The 17,985-nt window shown below is 39.3% G+C and overlaps 1 protein-coding gene across 2 annotated transcripts in view; it reads left to right on the forward strand.

Annotated features, from left to right (window-relative positions):
• Positions 1–17,985, forward strand: part of DYNC2H1 (dynein cytoplasmic 2 heavy chain 1) — a 176,490-nt gene that overhangs the window by 122,591 nt on the left and 35,914 nt on the right. For both annotated transcript variants that reach the window (XM_037375820.1, XM_037375819.1), the window contains exon 83: positions 14,712–14,828. In XM_037375820.1, coding sequence (XP_037231717.1) covers positions 14,712–14,828 — 117 coding nt within the window. The remainder of the gene's footprint in view (positions 1–14,711; positions 14,829–17,985) is intronic.

Below are 17,985 nucleotides of genomic sequence, written 5' to 3' on the forward strand. Positions count from 1 at the left end.
GAAGACTAGAATCCTGGTTAGAAAGTTTTCTTAGATCACATAGTTATGGAAATGTTGGCTAGAAGGGAACTCAATGGTTTATGTAGTCCAGCCTTCTTCTCTAAGTGGAACTGTTGCCAACACTGTTTGTGGCTTTGTCTGTGTGCAGTGTGCCATCATCCAACTTATTCTTGGAACTATGTGGGCCCCAGTATCAAACCCCGATTTCTTTCTCTTCTCAGTAGCTGCCAGCCATATGTCCAGACCTGGTTCACTACCAGTTGAGCCCAGGAATGCAGGCAGTTTTTCTACCAGCTGTCGTGGTTTAACCCCAGCTGGCAACCAAGCACCAGGCAGCCGCTCGATCACTCCCCCTCACCCAGAGGAGAATCGAAAAGGGATGTAAAACGCGAGGTTTGAAATAAGAACAATTTAATAGGTAAAGCAAAAGCCGTGCACACAAGGAAAGCAAAACAAGGAATTCATTCCCCACCTCCCACAGGCAGGCAGGTGCTCAGCCATCCCCAGGAGAGCAGGGCTCCAGCACGGGTAACAGTTACTCAGGAAGACAAATGCCATAATGCCAGATGTCCCCTCTTCCGTCTTCTTCCCCCAGTTTATATACTCAACATGATGTCATATGGTATGGAATACCTCTTTGGCCAGCTTGGGTCACCTGTCCTGGCCGTGTCCCCTCCCAGTTTCCTGTGCCCCTCCAGCCCTCTGGCTGGCAGGGCCCAAGGAACTGGAAAATCCTTGATTTAGTATAAACATCACCTCACCCAGCAACAACTAAAAACATCAGTACTTGATCAATATTGTTCTCACAAGAGCCAAAACACAGCACTGCACCAGTTACTAAGAAGAAAATTTACTCCATCCCAGCTGAAACCAGGACACCAGCCGATTCTTCAAGATCATGCTTCAAGTCCTTACTTCCTAAGCTTTCAAAATAGGAAAGCAATCAAACATGGTGTTCAAAACCCCTATTAGCAGTATCCCCTCTTCTTCTCTCTTTCCACTAGTTGTTCAGTCACAGAAGGCAATCAGATTGGTCAAGCATTTTTTGCATTTGATAAAGCCATTTTGGATGTTTACAATTGCCTTCTTTTTCCTTCTGATGTTTGAAAGTGGATTCCATGTCTATGTGTTCCATGATGTCTCCAGTGACAGAGATTCAGTGGGAAGTCTATCATTCCATGAATCCTCCCTCCATTTCTTAAGGCAGGTATAAGTGTCACCCTTACCAGCAGTAAGGATTTTCTCTGTTGCCATGAATTTTCATATGCAGTACAGAGCGGCCTTGCCATCATATTGACTAGTAGCCACAGGTGAACTTCTCTGGATTTCATTGATTTGAATGGAATCATAGAATCAAAGAATCATTTATGTTGGAAAAGACCCTTAAGATCACAGAGTCCAACTGTAAACCTAACACTGCCAAGCCTACCACTACACCATGTACCTAAATGCCACATCTACATGTCTTTTAAATACCTCCAGGGATGATGACTCAACCACTTCCTTAAGCAGCCAGCTCCAATGCTTCACCGTCCTTTCAGTGAAGAAATTTTTCCGAATATCCAATCTAAATCTCTCTTAGTACAACTTGAGGCTGTTTCCTCTTGTCCTATTGCTTGTTACTTGGGAGAAGAGCTCAACAACCACCTCATTACCACCTCCTTTTGTGTAGTTGTAGAGAGCGATAAGGTCTCCCCTGAGCCTCCTTTTCTTTAGGCTAAACACCCCCAGCTCCCTCAGCTGCTCCCCATCAGACTTGTGCTCCAGACCCTTCACCAGCCCCGTTGCCCTTCCCTGGACACGCTCCAGCACCTCAATGTCTTTCTTGCAGTGAGGGGCCCAAAACTGACCCCAGGATTTGAGGTGCAGCCTCACCAGTGCTGAGTACAGGGGGACAATCCCTGTCCTTGTACTGCTGGCCACTCTGTTTCTGATACAAGCCAGGGTGCTGTTGGCCTTCTTGTCCACCTGGGCACACGGCTGGCTCACGTTCAGCTGGCTGTCAGCCAGACGCCAAGGTCCTTTTCCACCAGGCAGCTTTCCAGGCACTCTGCCCCAAGTCTGTGGTGTTGCATGGGGTTGTTGTGGCCCAAGTGCAGGACCCAGAACTTCTTCTTGTGAACCTCATACAACTGGCCTCAGCCCATCAGTCCAGCCTGTTCAGATCCCTCTGCAGAGCCTTCCTATCCTAAGCAGATCAACACTCCTGCCAAACTTGGTGCATCTGCAAACTTACTGAGGGTGCGCTCAATCACCTCGTCCAGATCATTGACAAAGAGATAAACAGAACTGGTCCCAGTACTGAGAGCCCTGGGGAACACCACTTGTGACTGGTTGCCAGCTGGGTTTAACTCCATGTTCATGGATGAGTATGTTCGTGCTGTCTAAGCAGACTGTTTCTTCTCCATTATTAGCTGCTCCTTTCCTTCCTAAACCATGCACAGAGGCCACTGAGTACTTCAGGATTTTATGCACCATCCCTCACTTCTATTCTCGTGCTTTTGTCAAATGTCCCATGTTTTCTTTGACCTTTTGCATGTGTTGAAACCCATCTCAGCCTTTATGTTCCCTGCTAGTCTTATCTCCATTTGGGCTGTGACTTTTCCAGTTTCAGCCTGAAATGCCTAAGCAGTGCTTTTATCTTTTTTTCTTTCTCTGTCCTTGATTTTGCTTCTTGTATGTTCCTTTTTTTGTCTTTTCAACCCATTGAGGCACTCCCTGCTTACACAGCCATTCTGCTGAAAATCCTGGTCTTTCTGCACAATGAGGTGATTTGTTCTGAAGATCACTCAAAAATACTCCTTTATTTCCCTGTTCTTTTTAATTAGCTGAAAATAATGTGCTGTCCACTACACTGTCTCAAACTTTCCCTCTCCATTATGCCTACTTCTCATGGGATTCTGCTGATGGTTCCCTAAATAGACACCGTCTGTGTTCCTAAAGTCCAAAATTTTAACTCTGCAGTTTACCTCATGCTTATCCTCAACGTATATATAAACATAAATTATAATTCCTGCCTGCATTTGCAATGTTGGCTGTTAACCCAGCACTTTAGAAATTTCCTTCAGTAATGTTTACGTTAATAATACAGCTTTTTCATATACATTTTGAAATATAAAGATATACAGCTACAAGTAATGGTATTAAAAGGGCTTCTGTGACTGAAAGGTAACTCTTAAAAATTTATAAGCTTGCAGGTCTCATGAATTTTGTTCAAGCTTTTAAGATATAATTCCCATGAAAAATTTGTTGATGCAGTTCTTTGACATAGTATAACGCTTATCTGTTTTTTTTGTCATACTGAGTAAAAATCTAGTCTTGCAGATCGCTGCTATAAATATCAATTTTGATGTGTAGAGGACTAGAATGCACATTGTTATAGAGAATTTTTAAGTGTGTATAGAAATGTCCTGTGTCTGTTATACTTATTTTCATGTATTCATACTGTAACATTTCATACTCGTCATGAATGGCAGCTGAGTAATTTTAAAACTTAAGAGTTTGTTCTAGCAGGAACTCAACATGCAGAAATAATATTTACACATTATATCAGGATGACTTAAGTAAATTATAATATCTGAACAAAGTCAGGTCTACAAAATCAGGCAAAAAGCATGTTATCTAACAATACAGAAATGATACTAGCACAGAAATGTCACACTGAATGCATGCTTTTTATAGATGTGGTTGCTTAAAGAGAAACAATAATTTCTTTAATGAAATCTATTAGAAGTCAAACAGGAGTAGCTCATCATACCTTAGTGTAGCTGCTAAATATAGCACTTAAAATAATTACTGTTGCTCTTCTGTCTGTGCTTGAAACTTAGAAATGTTGTAGAAAAACGCAATTATCTTTTTTTTTATAGCTGTTTTTTATTTTGTGATGAATACTTGTTGAGTCAAAATTAACAGTAAACTAATACCAGAAAACAGTGCAGGACAATCTAATAAGGCAAACACAGCACGAACATACATCAGGAAACATGAAGTGAGTTTTGCCTCATCAAATGTAATGGCAATAATATCATTGACTTCAGTAAACAGTATTTTATCCTTCAGCGTTTTTTTTAAACTTAGTTGCTGAGCTGCTCTTATTTTCAGCAACTCACTGGCTGATTCCTCCCACCATTCCTTGCATATCTTGTTTACTTAGGTTAAAACTGCTCTGTCTTCCCGTATCTGTAGTCAGATGTATGATTGTAGTACAGTTCCAGTTGGTGGTTTTTACCTTGAATGACAGAGAGAGCATGTGTAGGGGAGGGTGTACAAAGACACCTGGAACTTGATTGCTAGATCATGCTTGAGATTATACACCAAGTCTCCACTGCTGTTATCACTCAATTCAGATAAAGAAAAATTAGGGTGAGTAAGTATACCTGATATTACTTACAGTCATACATCTGCCTGCAGTGTTTCTGCTGTATATAGAATAGTGGGACTTCAGTTTGTGGTTAAATTTCAAGGTGCGATTGTAATATAATGACAGCTGTAGCTTCTTACATGTTTGTCAACAGACTAATTTTTATTTTTTATTTTTTCAAAATCTAGCTCAACAGGACTCTGAGCACTGTACCTAATTTTATATCTACTGCTCCTCCATGATTCTAATCATGCAACATAAAGTAATAAGGGTATAATTATTGAAAAGCATGCAATTGAAATTATTCTTTAACTTGTTATGTTATTGCTATATATATCAAGATGAACATAAATCTATTTTCTTAAAATAATTTAGCGTCTATATAACCCTTGTATCAGCTATGCAGAGCATATAATTACTGACATTAAATGCATCCGACATCACAAATACATGACTAATAGGCTTTAGCAGAAACTGATGAGTTATGCCAAACTGTATTTAATATTACCCTGCAGCTGAGCGATCTGAGTGCTTAACAAGAACTTCTAAAATGTGGGGAGTGTTTTGTATATACTGGTGGTGTTGCATGAAGGAAATGTGTTGTGCGGCACAGTGGAGTGGAAGCCACAGTACTGTGCTCAAACAGAAAACACAGCTCTTTACCATTGCAGTGAATCAGTGCAGTGCTTCAGGGAGCCTTATTAATTCCCATAGGATTGGTGCTATGTGTATGAGAATAAGTTGGTGCTCTACCTACGAGAAGTTTGTTTTCTTCTAAAAACAGGCTGCAATTTTCTGGTTTTCTTAAATTTTGTTGTATTGTATAATTAGCTAAGGTCAGCCACCTCTTCTGGCCTTCCTTTTAGCATTATGTTCTCTAGGTAATATGTATCCTGGAGATCTCCAGGAAGTAAAACCTTTCATTATTCTTTGGGAGAAGATGCAACTAGAATACTGGCTGGGTCAGTAGTGGTCTTGAGCTATCTGCAGCATCCTGCAGTTTTTCTTTCCTAATCCACTGAACATGTGCTCTACAAAGGATCTCACTGGTGTCAAAGGTATATGATCCTCTTCTGTATAGAGGAAGATAGAGGTGGTGTCAACGCCTTTCCCTCATTTGCTTTGCACTTTGACAGAAGGCATATATCTCTGTATTGAGTCCAGTCCTACTTCACATCCTTATCAGGTGAGAGCGCCGCTTTATGTGGGCTTGAGGGAACAACAAAAGAGCAAGCATAGACTTAAATTGTTTGGTACTCATCCACATGCAGTCTGCATGATTTTGTTATGAATGCCATTAAAAGTACCTTCGTTCTAACAACCTCCATGGGACCCTATTCTTGCAGAGAAGGTGAGGGACACGGAGTGATTGAAAGTCAGGGAAGTCTGATGGACAGCTCAGTCTTAGACTACTTTCACAGCATGTGAAACCGAACTATGAGGAACAGTATGGAAGCATGTATTTCTGTCAGAAGGCATATCAAACTTAAACCTGTGCCCTCTCTTGACACAATGAACACATAGTTGCATTACACTGAGTAACTACTTTCCCAATATTTACTAAAGTGACTATTTTATAACTTCATCTTTTAGCTTGAGCTGTAAATTCTTATAAAACCAGAAATATCTTCTTGAACAGCTGTGTGAAACGGATGTATTGTTTTATTCAGAGAAATGAAGCATAGAAGTGGTTTCTGTGCTAAGACCACATCCTTTTTAAAACCGGTAGATGGCAATAGAGTATCTGCTTTAGCATTGTCTGTAGATTTACTAAGAGGAGCGTGTTACCTGCTTGTACAAAAATAAAATTCCTTTTATCTGTTCCATAAGCTTGGAAAAAAAATAGCAGTTTTGTGACTAGCATATCTTTTCTGGTTTATATTCTTTGAACAGTAATCTTACTTAGTTCAGAAATGATTGATCTTAGATTTTTATTTTTTTTTAAATTTCACAATATATTTTTGACTTCATTGCTTTTCTCTTTTTCAAATTGTAAAACTGTGTGTAAAATTTTATTTTGTTGTATGACTTGTAGGCTAGATTGCTTCTGAAGTAAATACAGTACTTGGATATAAGCCTGTGTTTATTATATATTGTATTTGTGAAGTAGCAGTTTTTGAAGTAGCTGTGAATGACTGAAAGGAATGACTTTTTCCTCATCTTGTTCATGAGTAAAGAATAGAAATAGATTTTATGTTCCTAGAAATCTGGTTTTATGTAAGTTCCAGAGAAGGAAAAATTAAAATATTAAGATTTCCTTATTTTTTTCTTCCCCATTAATTTTTATTTTGATTTTTCAGGTCAAACATGAATTTCTAGTAGTTCCAGATGAAGCCACATGGGATCATTCATTGTCTTTATTGCTTTCCATTCTGCTCATTATCTCTTAACTTCTTTAAATGCTTGGGATTTTACTATAATGTGTTGGTCAATATCATAGCACCATATATCCACAGAAACTCATAAAGTTAACAATAGATTAAAAAGCTGAGATGCACAATTAAATAAATAATTAGGTAAATAAGTATTGACAGTTTAACTACCTCACCTTTATTAATATATGCAATTTATACTTTTCTGTGCTGCCATGCAAAAGAAACATAGTGTACAAATTTTCCACTAAGAATGGAAAAAATATTCAGTAGCAGTTCCTGTATGCTTTTATTAGATGCACTGTTCACAAATAAATTAATCTGTTGAATTTTAAATACAAATGCTGTTATAATTAGTTGACCTTACTTAAAACAGTCAGCTTCTACAAAGACTTACGGTTCTGAATAATCTTCTCACCCTGTTTTAAACATACCATTATTAGTGATTGATTGCTTTTATATTTTGATTGCCTTTCTTTCCTTCCCTCTCATATTTTCAGTGATGGTACTGTTTTCCTGCTATATAGTAGATTTTTTTCACTCATCATTATTCAAAATATTTACACTTGTATTTGGACTGGGCAAGGACAACATATAAGAGCGTTAGTGTATAATGTTAAAAGAATATGTTGCAATAGCAAAGGTGAACATTCAAAGGTTAGGTATTATAAAAGTAGTCTTATTTTGAGTACCCTGTGTTACACAGCTATGATTAGATTTTCAGTCTCCTTAGTATTATAAGTACATTACTTGGTACCTTTCCAAAGTGGAGTTCAAAGAATATGGTTCAACAGACCTAGATGTCTACATCTGTGCTAGGCACTTCTAATCTCTCTTTGTGGTCATAGAACTATCATGTTTAAGACAAAATTAATCTCATTCTAGAGTAAATATGTGAAGTCAATTGTACGTTGACATGATGGTAGCATATACATATAATGCAGTGAGAGAAGCTGAATTTTTCTTGTGTTTTGAAGTTAAATTTGCAGGAAATGAAAATCCTTATACTAATTTCCACAACAGAAACGCATCTATCTGGGGTACTTAATGTAAGAAACTTATTTTTCCTATGTACTCGATAGGAGAGCCTTCCACGTGACAAATGAGCCCGCTCAAGATCTGTCTATTGATTATGTAGGGAGGCTAAGGTTGTAATCTTGGTTATTTAGGTAAGTTTTAAGTAAGCTTTAAGTAAGTGCCGAAGTGTAGATAGAGTGAATTTGTGCTTGTCTGTATTAAGTTTGATTTAAGTGACTATGTACAGTTCCCCCTCTCAACCCAAGAGTTATTTTGTCTCCTTAGATACAGATCCCGAACCATATTCTCTTTCTCAGCTGAGTCAAGGTCTCCTAGGTACTCATTCCATCTGTGTGCTTGTTCTTGCCCTACTGCCTTTACGGGGCCATTTTTGTCTTTCATATGGCCCCTGGGAATGTATTCCTGATACTCCTCATTCTTTTAAATCCAATTTCCCTTCCAACTTCAAACTTGTTTCTCCTGCCTGGAGGTGAAAACACTTCCACGGAGTGACTGCAAACATATCACATAACCTGGGAGGCATTTATGATACACCTGGTAATTCTAATAGAGAAATATATCCCATTCATGGTTTTATTCAGGTAATTCCCAATCTTAACACATTCTTTGTTCCAGTCTGTGCATTTGACTCTCTTGTTTTTACAGGACGTAAACTGAAATGAGAAAGGCCCAGACTAGATATTAGGGGAAAGTTTTTCATCGTTAGGATGGTAAGGTAGTGGAACAGGTCATCCAGAGAAGTTGTGCAGTCTCTATACTTGGGATTTTTCAAGACCAGGCTGGATAAAGTCCTGAGCAACCTGGTCTGATCTCAGAGCTCACCATGCTTCAACCAGGAGGTTAGACGAGAGACTTCCTGAGGTCCTTTGTAACCTGAATTGTTCTATGATCCTATTAAAAAAGAACAGTTTCCCTTTTCATTTGAATAACATTCAGAAAGAGACTGGTTTGAGAGTACTGAGTAAACCTTTTCTTAGGCTTTAGCTGATTTGGAGTAGCATAGACTGGTCAGCACTGTAAGAAACTTCTCTGTGATTTGTGAGAATAAAATGTTTATGCCATTTAAATTCTAAAATCAAACTTGTCATCATACTTAAGCAGTAATATAAGTTACTGGTTTACACTCTAATTCTTTCCTAAATATGGACAGATTTAATGGGTGTAAAAAAATGGCACACAAAAAAATGTCTACCAAATTTGCAGTCCCTCAGCAAAAGTTTAGAATGCTGAAGCAGTTAAAAAATGAGGTTAACCTGAGTATTTTAACATGACTTAAATGTATTTTCCTGTGTTTATTGTAGGTGGATGACTCTTCTAGGCTAAAATTTTCAAAAAGTATCCAGGCCGAAACAGCCACCCATTACACAGTTTCAGCCCAACCCATTATTTTAAAAAAATTACAGTCAATTGGAAACAGTGTGCTGCCATAAAAACTTTAGTAGTAAGTTATGCTACCATCATACCTGTTATACTTTAGAGAGGAAATGGGATGAACTGGAAAGAGGTAAATAATTTCCATGAATATTTGATAAAGTATGTAACAGTACTCTAGAACACTGAGAGTTAAAACTTGATTTTTTTTTTTTATTCAATACTTTTAATTTTAATGCTTAACTTTGATAAAAAACATCCCAGTATTTTTGACCTACTTTGGTAAAATACACAAAGCAGAAACAGATATAGGAGCACTGAAGAAAAAGAGATTGAAAAAATGGATAGATAGTGCATTTCTATTTAAATTATATTCACAAATTCTATAATTAGATAATTAGAAATAGACAGCTAAACCTATACTAGAGTTATAAAATGCTTTAATTACTTAATCTTGCAGTCACTACTTCTCAAACTCATTTCGGCTTTATGGAGCTAAGCATATATACCTATGAAGGCAGTTTAAAAAAGAATACAATACTTAATATTTTCAATCCCCCATATCCACAAAGCAATCATAGAAACTTTTTGCAGCTTTATAGTGTAAATATGCAAGTATATATAAAGTACTGCTTACTGAATTACCAGTTAAAGTGTATTTGCTATAAATGTTTTCTTTCTTTGCAAATGATGATAAGCAACTATCAAAAAACAAATTGTAAGAGCCAGAACTATAGCTAAAAGAATGATATCTGGAAGGCACAAATGTGTGTTTGTCATCTGTATTGTTTGTCAGAACATTTGCATGTGTGCAGAGTAAAAAGGAGGAAGAATAACAGGAATGATAAAGATACTATGATCAAAACATTAATCAGAGAAAATAAATTTTTGCTAGATTAAACAAGAATCTTTTCTGCTATACACAATAGCTAAAGCACACAAAGAATTATTAAGGTTTACAACTAAGTTTTGAGAATGAGAGGATTAAATGGTATTTTCCGTAACAGAAGCTATACTGAGAAATGGCTCGTATTTTCTTTTCCTCCCTTTAGCTACCAGAATGCTTGCAGAAGCCCTTCTTGTAGGCCTTTGCATCTATTGCTAGTTTCAAACCCAGCTGAGGTTTGGCTTTCCTCACTCCATCCTAACACAATTGAGCAATGTCTTTAAATCTGTCCATCCCTTCTCCCGTATTCTGTGGATTACCTTTTTACATTTGAGATCACTAGCTTCCTCTTCATCCATACTGATCTTCTGCCATGCTTGTTTTTTGGCTTCCTTATCATGCTTGCTTCCTACACATCAGAAAGGGCTGTTCTTGTGCTTTGAGTTTTTTCTTCAAGTTAAACAACCCTCCTGGCCGCCTTTGCCCTTCAGGGCAGTTGCCCATTGGGTCCTGCCAAGAAGATCCCTGACTAAGCTAAAATCTGTGCTCTCCTGAGGTCCAGGGTTATTGTTCTACTGCCTGCCTTGCTCTTATCAACGTTTAAACACCACAATTTCATGGTTTGTGCAGCCAAGGCTGCCCTCAACCTTCACGTCTTCCACCAGTTCTTCATTGCTCATTAGCAACAGATTCAGTAGAGTGTTTCCACTGGATGGCTAATCGATTGCCTCTATGAAGAAATTGTCTTCAAAAAATTCTAGAAATCTGCATTCCTTGCACTGTCATATTGTCCTCATAGTAGATACTGGGTTGGTTGAAGTCTCTCATGAGTAGGAAGGCCTGAGATTTTTGGGCTCCTTCAAGCTGTCAGAAGACAGCTAACTTCCTTTGCTTTCTTGATCAAGGAGTTGGTAGCGCACACCTACTGAAGCACAACATGTGTTGGTCTGTCGTCTGATCTATGCCTGTAAGCTCTTAGCTGGCTCATAACCTGGTCCTAGGCAAAGCTCTGTTCACTCCAGCTACCCCTTTGCCTTGAACTGCAACTTCTCTTTGCTTTCCTTTCTGGCAGTTTACTTCAGACTAGACAAAAGTAAAGGTTTAATACAGTAAGATGCTTCTTCCAGATATTAATTAGGTATGCATGTAGTTCCTCTTGGCAAACCAAGTTGCAGGGTCATGGCTAAAGTACTTTATTATAATAGGCTATGACTGTGGGCAACTAATACTGTTTTTTAGGACTTGGAATTAATTTACCTTTAATTCCCTAAATATAACAGAGAAATACAAATCTCTATTTTCATCGTATTTGAGATCTGGAATCACAGACTATGCATAATTCTCTAGGACAACAGATTATAATAGCGTCATTTCTGAGGGAACTAAAAAAGATTTTTTTTCAGAATTAAGATTATATTAAGAAGTCAGCTTTTAATGAAAAAGAATACTATTTTAGCTTAATTAAAAGTACCTTTATACTTTTTTCCCTAAATATAGGTTTATAGGTCAGCTGCATGACAGTGGCTGATGGGACCTGTGCGGGGCCAGGAGCAATGGCAGCCAAGCCCCCACACCTATAAGAGAAGCTCTGAGGGAGCGCTAGCAACCAGGAGCGCTGCCAGCAGGGCGGGCGAACAGGGCATGGGGCATCGGCAGGGGTGTTGCGTGGCAGTTTGCATGGAAAGTCGTGCAGAAAGGGCACTGAAGCTCTGCCAGCTCGACCAGGGGGCAGTGGTCCCCACCCAGCAGAAAGCCGTGGCCTCCAAGCTCTGCACCCACCAGGCCTGAGGCAGCTGCCCAGGCAGAGCTCTGGTGGGAACGTGCTGCCACCCCAGTGCCGGGCTGCCGGCCGTGCCCTGCTCTCATGCCAGTCCTGGGCGGCGGCGGTGAGCACACCTGTGGGAGGTGCACCCGGGTAGGGGGGCTCGTCCGCTGCGTGACAGGGCTCTGGGAGGGGGTGGGTAGGCTGAGCAGTATCGGGGAGTGCAAGAGAGAGGCAGACCGCTGCAATCGCACTGTGCCTTCCCTGAGACAGGCCCAACAGGCAAACAGGACACGTGGGACGGCGGATTCTCTATCCTCCCTCTGCCTGGCTGAGCACAGTGACTTGAGGGATCGGGGGCAATGGTGACAAGTTCCTGCCTGGCACAGCAGGCGCGTCTCCTCTTGAGCACCCCACCTGCCCAGGTGCCCGTGCATGATAGGTGTGAGGCCGTGCAAGCGGAACTGAACGATATCGAGGGCGATGGTTCATCTGGCTCGGAGGTGTCGCAGAGGTTGTCAGCCTCGCATCAGAACTGCTTCTATGGAGGCAAAAAGACGGGTCATTGTCATAGGAGGCTTCCTTCTGACCAGAACAGAAGGCGCGATGTGCAGATCGGACCCGCTCCTTAGGGAAGTCTGTTGCCTCCCTGTGGCCCAGATTAAAGATATGAAGAGAAAGCTTCCTACCCTGGTACAGCCCCCAGGTTATTATCCATTATTAGCCCTCAGATTATTATCCATTATTGATTTCTCAGGTAGACAGCAATGAAGTTGCAACAAGAAGATCAAGGCCAATCAAGAGAGACTTCAGGGCCTTGGGACAACAGGTTAAGGGATCAGGAGCACAAGTAGTGTTCTCCTCCAGCCTTCCAGCTGCAGGGGATGTTGATAAAGAAAGAGGAAGAGCCAGCAGATGAATACCTGGCTCCAAGCATGGTGTTGCCAGCAGAATTTTTGGGTTTTTGATCATGGGTCAGTCTACAGGACACAAGGCCTGCTGGCAACAGACAGGACAGGAGACACCCGTCTCGAATGGGGAAAAGGATCTTGATGTAGAAGTTAGCAGGTCTCATTGAAAGAGCTTTAAACTTGATTTGAAGGGGGAAGGGGATAAAATGAGGCTCATTAGAGATAAGCCTGGAGGCAACACACCAGTGTTTGAGGGATGGTTTACTAGTGAGGTCCTTCGGTCATCTGTCTCAGTGGAGGTAGGGGATGGAGATCCATGTGGCACCAAAGTGTGTCACACTGGAGTGTGTCCAGAGACAGGCAGTGCAGCTGGTCTGGAGCACAGGTCTTATGGGGAGCACCTGAGGGAACTGGGGTTGTTTAACCTTAAGAAAAGGAGGCTCAGGGGAGAGCTTACTGCTTTCTACAGCTACTCAAAAGGAGGTTGTAGCGAGGTGCATGTTGATATCTTCTCCTAAATAACAAGCCACAGGACAAGAATAAATGGCCTTAAGTTGTGCCAAGAGAGGTTTAGATTGGGTATTTGGAAAAAATTCTTCACTGAAAGGGTTGCCCAGGGAGGGCATTGAGTCACCATCCCTGGAGGCATTTAAAGATGTGTGGATGTGACACTTAGGGACATGGTTTAGTGATGGAGTTGGCAAAGCTGGGTTAACAGTTGGACTTAATGATCTTAAGGGTCTTTTCCAACCTAGATGATTCTATGATTTTATTATATACAGAGATATTTTATATATTTATACTTTATTGGTTTATATCTTGTAAAAATATAAGAATAAAAATATAGTAAATGTTATAGAAGTTAAAATAATGGTTCAGCATACAGTCACCTTGTAGTGCTTCATAGACCTGATCAAAGCTGATAAATAAGAAGCTGCTGTTTGCTTCAGCAAAAGAAAATGAGAAACAAAACAGAAAACACTACATTATTGCAAATCTTTCAAGAATAGAAAATAAGTCAAAACCCAGCGGAAACAACTTGACTTCCTGCCTCATTCCATCTAACAATAATATAAAGTCCTTCTGAACAATTAATAATTTTTTTATTATCAAGTTTAATTCTTTATAGTCAAGTAAAAGAGGAGAGAATTAGTAAATTGTTGTCTAACAAGTCTTGCAAAAAATGCACTGTGAAAAGTAACTAAAATTTAGCTAAAATACCTAAAAATACTAGGGGTTTTATACGCAATTTAAGGGACAGACTGCAATATCACTGAAGAATTTGAAATTTGGTATTCTTTCTTTGTAAATGTATAAATATATTTGATCGGTTTATGTGTGGAGTTACCAGGGTTACTAACAATCAAAGGCAGTTGGATCTAATGAACAGGTAGTTCCATTTTTTTTTTCTAAAAATTTTACAATTATTCTTTTAATTGCTTTCTGTCTTTCTTTAAACTAATAAATTTGTGGTGGCACGTATATCTAAGCACGTAAGAGATCTGTGGAAGATCAGAATGAATATATTATAGTTGTCTTGGAGTTTTGATGCCTGATATGTACTGTGTATTTAGTAGCATATTCCAGGGGTTTTGTTTTTTGGGGTTTTTTTATTTATTTGTTTGTGTTTGTTTTTTAATTACAGGTGGGGCCTAGTTAAAGGCAGAACTTGAATTTTGTCTTTAAATTTTGTGGAAAAGAGGCTTTTTAATTAATTATACACCTCATTAGTTTTTCAATTATAGTGGAACAAAGACTTTTACTCTGATAAGAAAATATGTATTTGTTTGGGTTTTTGGGGCTTAATATGAATGAAGCTCAAATATTCTGTATTTGGATATGGTTATTTTTTTATGTTTTGGATAGATCATGATTAGTAATTAAGTATGCCGAAAAGTTAAGTCCATAGATATATCTATATCTGAGAGTATTTGCTATTGTATTGCATTTTTGTGCTAGAAGAAGTTTGTTTATCCTTCTTCAAGACTGCATTTGTATTCTCATCACTCAGGTCATTTCACAGCTTCGGATCCTGAGCAGGTCAGTAACTGCTGGCTGCAAATTTGACAGAGAAATATGGTCTACTGAACTTTCTCCTGTTCTCAACCTATGGAAGAAACTTAATCAGGTAGGAAAGTAGCTAATTTGAAAAGATAACTTTTTCCCAGGTAACTTTATTAAATGTAAGGTCTAATGAATTATCTTGCATATTGATACATAAGAAGTAAAAAAGTAAATTAAATGCATTTGAGGTGGTATGCACAATTTTACATGTGTGTGATTAGCTATGAAGTCTGTATGTACGATAACAGGCTGTCACTTTTTTTTTTTCATATGGAGATGATACCACACTCACAAGACATGAGACTAACATCTTGTGTGTGTTTCCAAGAACACCACTAATTATTTTAGATTTGAATTTAGTCTCTTAATTTCTCTAATATTCACAAGGCAATATTGAGTGATAATAAAAGTTAAATTAAGTTTTTCCTGTAATGAAATACGGTGCTAGCTTTAAATTGAGGTTTATTAAAATCCTTGCTACAATGCTTGCAATATCCAATTTCACTTACTTTTTGTTTCTTTCTTGTTCTGGGTTGGTTCAGTTTCACGTTTTTGGGGGTTTTTTTACATATATTGTAGAGCTTGATTTCCAACCATTGAATTCTTCTTGTGACTGTCTGTTCAGTTGTAATGTGTGCAAATTCTCTCTGAAAGCAGATGCTACACATACTTGGGAAGGACCCCTCTCACCTCACACTAGGAGCCTACTTAGATAATTTAGCATTATTATTTCCCCTTAGCGATAAGTAACAGATAACAGACAGCATGTCCTAAAAACACATCTTGTACACAACAGCACTGGAATGAGAAAAATGTTTCCCTAACTCAAATAACTACATACAAAGAAGAGACATGAGGTGCATGCTGGAATTTGAAATCCCTCATTAAATTCTCATTTAATCCATATAAATAGATGTATGACACATTGTGGGTTTGTCAAAATAATCTTTTGATACAAAATAACTGAAACTGAAAGAGGGTGGGTTTAGATTAGATATGAGGGAGAAATTCTTTACCGTGAGGGCGGTGAGGCACTGGCACAGGTTGCCCAGAGCAGCTGTGGCTGCCCCATCCCTGTCAGTGCTCAAGGCCAGGCTGGATGGGGCTTTGGGCAACCTGGTCTAGTGGGAGGTGTCCCTGCCCGTGGCAGGGGGGTTGGAACTAGATGGTCTTTAAGGTCCCTTCCAACCCAAACCATTCTATGATTCTATAATAAACAGTCTGCAGCTAAACAAGATGTACAATAACTATTTTCAAGATATTTGTAAAATAGTTCTTTTTGAATTAATCCTTGATTCACATACTCAGCATTGGAATAAAAATGTTTAAAAAAATACGCAGATGCTTCTGAAGCATAACAAAATTTGCCACTCGACATAGGTTTGTGCTGTAGAATTTACACTGGAATAATTGATCATAATATTTAAGTGTGGACATATTTTTATTTGTACACTTTCAATACTGTATGATGATCACTTTTGTATTCTGTAATCTAGTGTCCAAGTTTAGATAAAATAATAGACGCATTTGACAGGGTATTTCTCTGGATTGAACATCAGTGTTTCATCCTACAAAAATCAGTCTAAATAATTTAGAGTATATAAAGAAGCTAAATTGTCAGAATGTCTATAGAATTTATGTAGTCAGTGAATTTCAGAAATCAGTGATAAAACAAAAATTTTACCTAATATTGGCCAACATTGTGAAGTAGATGAGACCTTCTTGACACAACTGGAAGAAGCCTCACTTTTTCAAAACCTGGTATTTTGGCGGGAACTTAAAGGTACATCAGCAATGAAATGAAGACCAGGAAGAGTGTAGGCCCACTACTGAATGGACATGAGGACTTGTCCACAAAGGATGAGGAGCAGGCTGAAGTACTAGATGCTTTCTTTGCCTCTCCATACTGGTAAGTCTGGCCTTCACCAGTCCCAGGTCCCAAAAGTGGTAGGAAAGTACAGAGCAAGGAAGACTACTCTTGGAAGAGGATCAGGTTAAGGAGTGTTTAAACAATATAGACAAATCCACAGGACCTTACAGGATGCACCCTTAAATGCTGAGGGAGCTAGCTGCTGCCGTAGTGACACCACTCTCAGTTATCTTTAAAAGGTACATGTGGTTGGGGGAGATTCCTGAGGATCAAAGAAAGCAAATGTCACTCTTTTAGAAGGGCAAAAAGGAGGATCCAGAGAATGATGGATCAGTTAGCTTCACCTGGAAAGGTAATTGAGCAAATCATCCTGGAAATTATTTCCAAGGATTTCCAAAGGTCATTAAGATAATTAGGGGACAAGAGCATCTGTCATACAAGGGGAGGATGAGAGAACAGGCACTGTTCGTCCAGGGGAGGAGAAGGCTTAGGGGTATCTTATCATTGTGTGTCAGCTGATGGGAAGGAGTGAAGGAGACAGAGCCAGGCTCTTCTCAGTGGTGTCCTGTGACAAGACAAGAGGCCATGGGCACAAACTGAAATACTGAAAATGCAATTTAAACACAGGACAAAACTTTTTTATTTTTACTGTGAGGATGATCAAACACTGAAACAGGTTGCCCAGAGAGGCTGTAGAGTCTCCATCCTTGGAGATACTGAAAACCTGACTGGATACAGTTGTGGGAACCTGCTGTAGCTTTGACCAGAGTTGGACTGGACAGTCTCCAGAGGTTCCTTCCAACCTCAACTGTTTGGTGGCTCTGTGAATAGTAGTCCTTTGTGCTCAGTTTTTAGAGCTATCACAGTCTTTGTGGCCGAACGGCAGATATATATTGGAAATTTTAGCTTTTTCATTTTTGACATTTTGAAATGGGAAATATTTCTTATACATTAATACAGTACTGAGGACTTACATGTTATTACTTTTTAAGAAATATTTCTGGAAATGTGTAGAACTTATTTTTCTTCTCAGTGGCATACATTTTGCAAAGCTCTGTTAAATGTTGCTACCAATTATTCAGACGTTTTGAAATTGTTGAGCTGGAGAGTTTATTATTCTTTGTCTATCCATAACAATAGAATCATGGAAACTGCCTCTCCTTCATCCACGGTTTATTAGTCTAACTCAGGGGTCCTCAAACTACGGCCCACGGGCCGGATACGGCCCCCCAGGGTCCTCAATCCGGCCCGTGGTATTTACAGAACCCCCCCACCACCCCCCGCCGGGGGTTGGGGGGGGAAACCAAGCAGCCGCAGATGACTGCCTGCCACTTCATCTGCGCGCCGGCCC

This window comes from Falco rusticolus, chromosome 2, assembly GCF_015220075.1.
Source record: "Falco rusticolus isolate bFalRus1 chromosome 2, bFalRus1.pri, whole genome shotgun sequence".
In the NCBI taxonomy this organism is placed as follows: domain Eukaryota; kingdom Metazoa; phylum Chordata; class Aves; order Falconiformes; family Falconidae; genus Falco; species Falco rusticolus.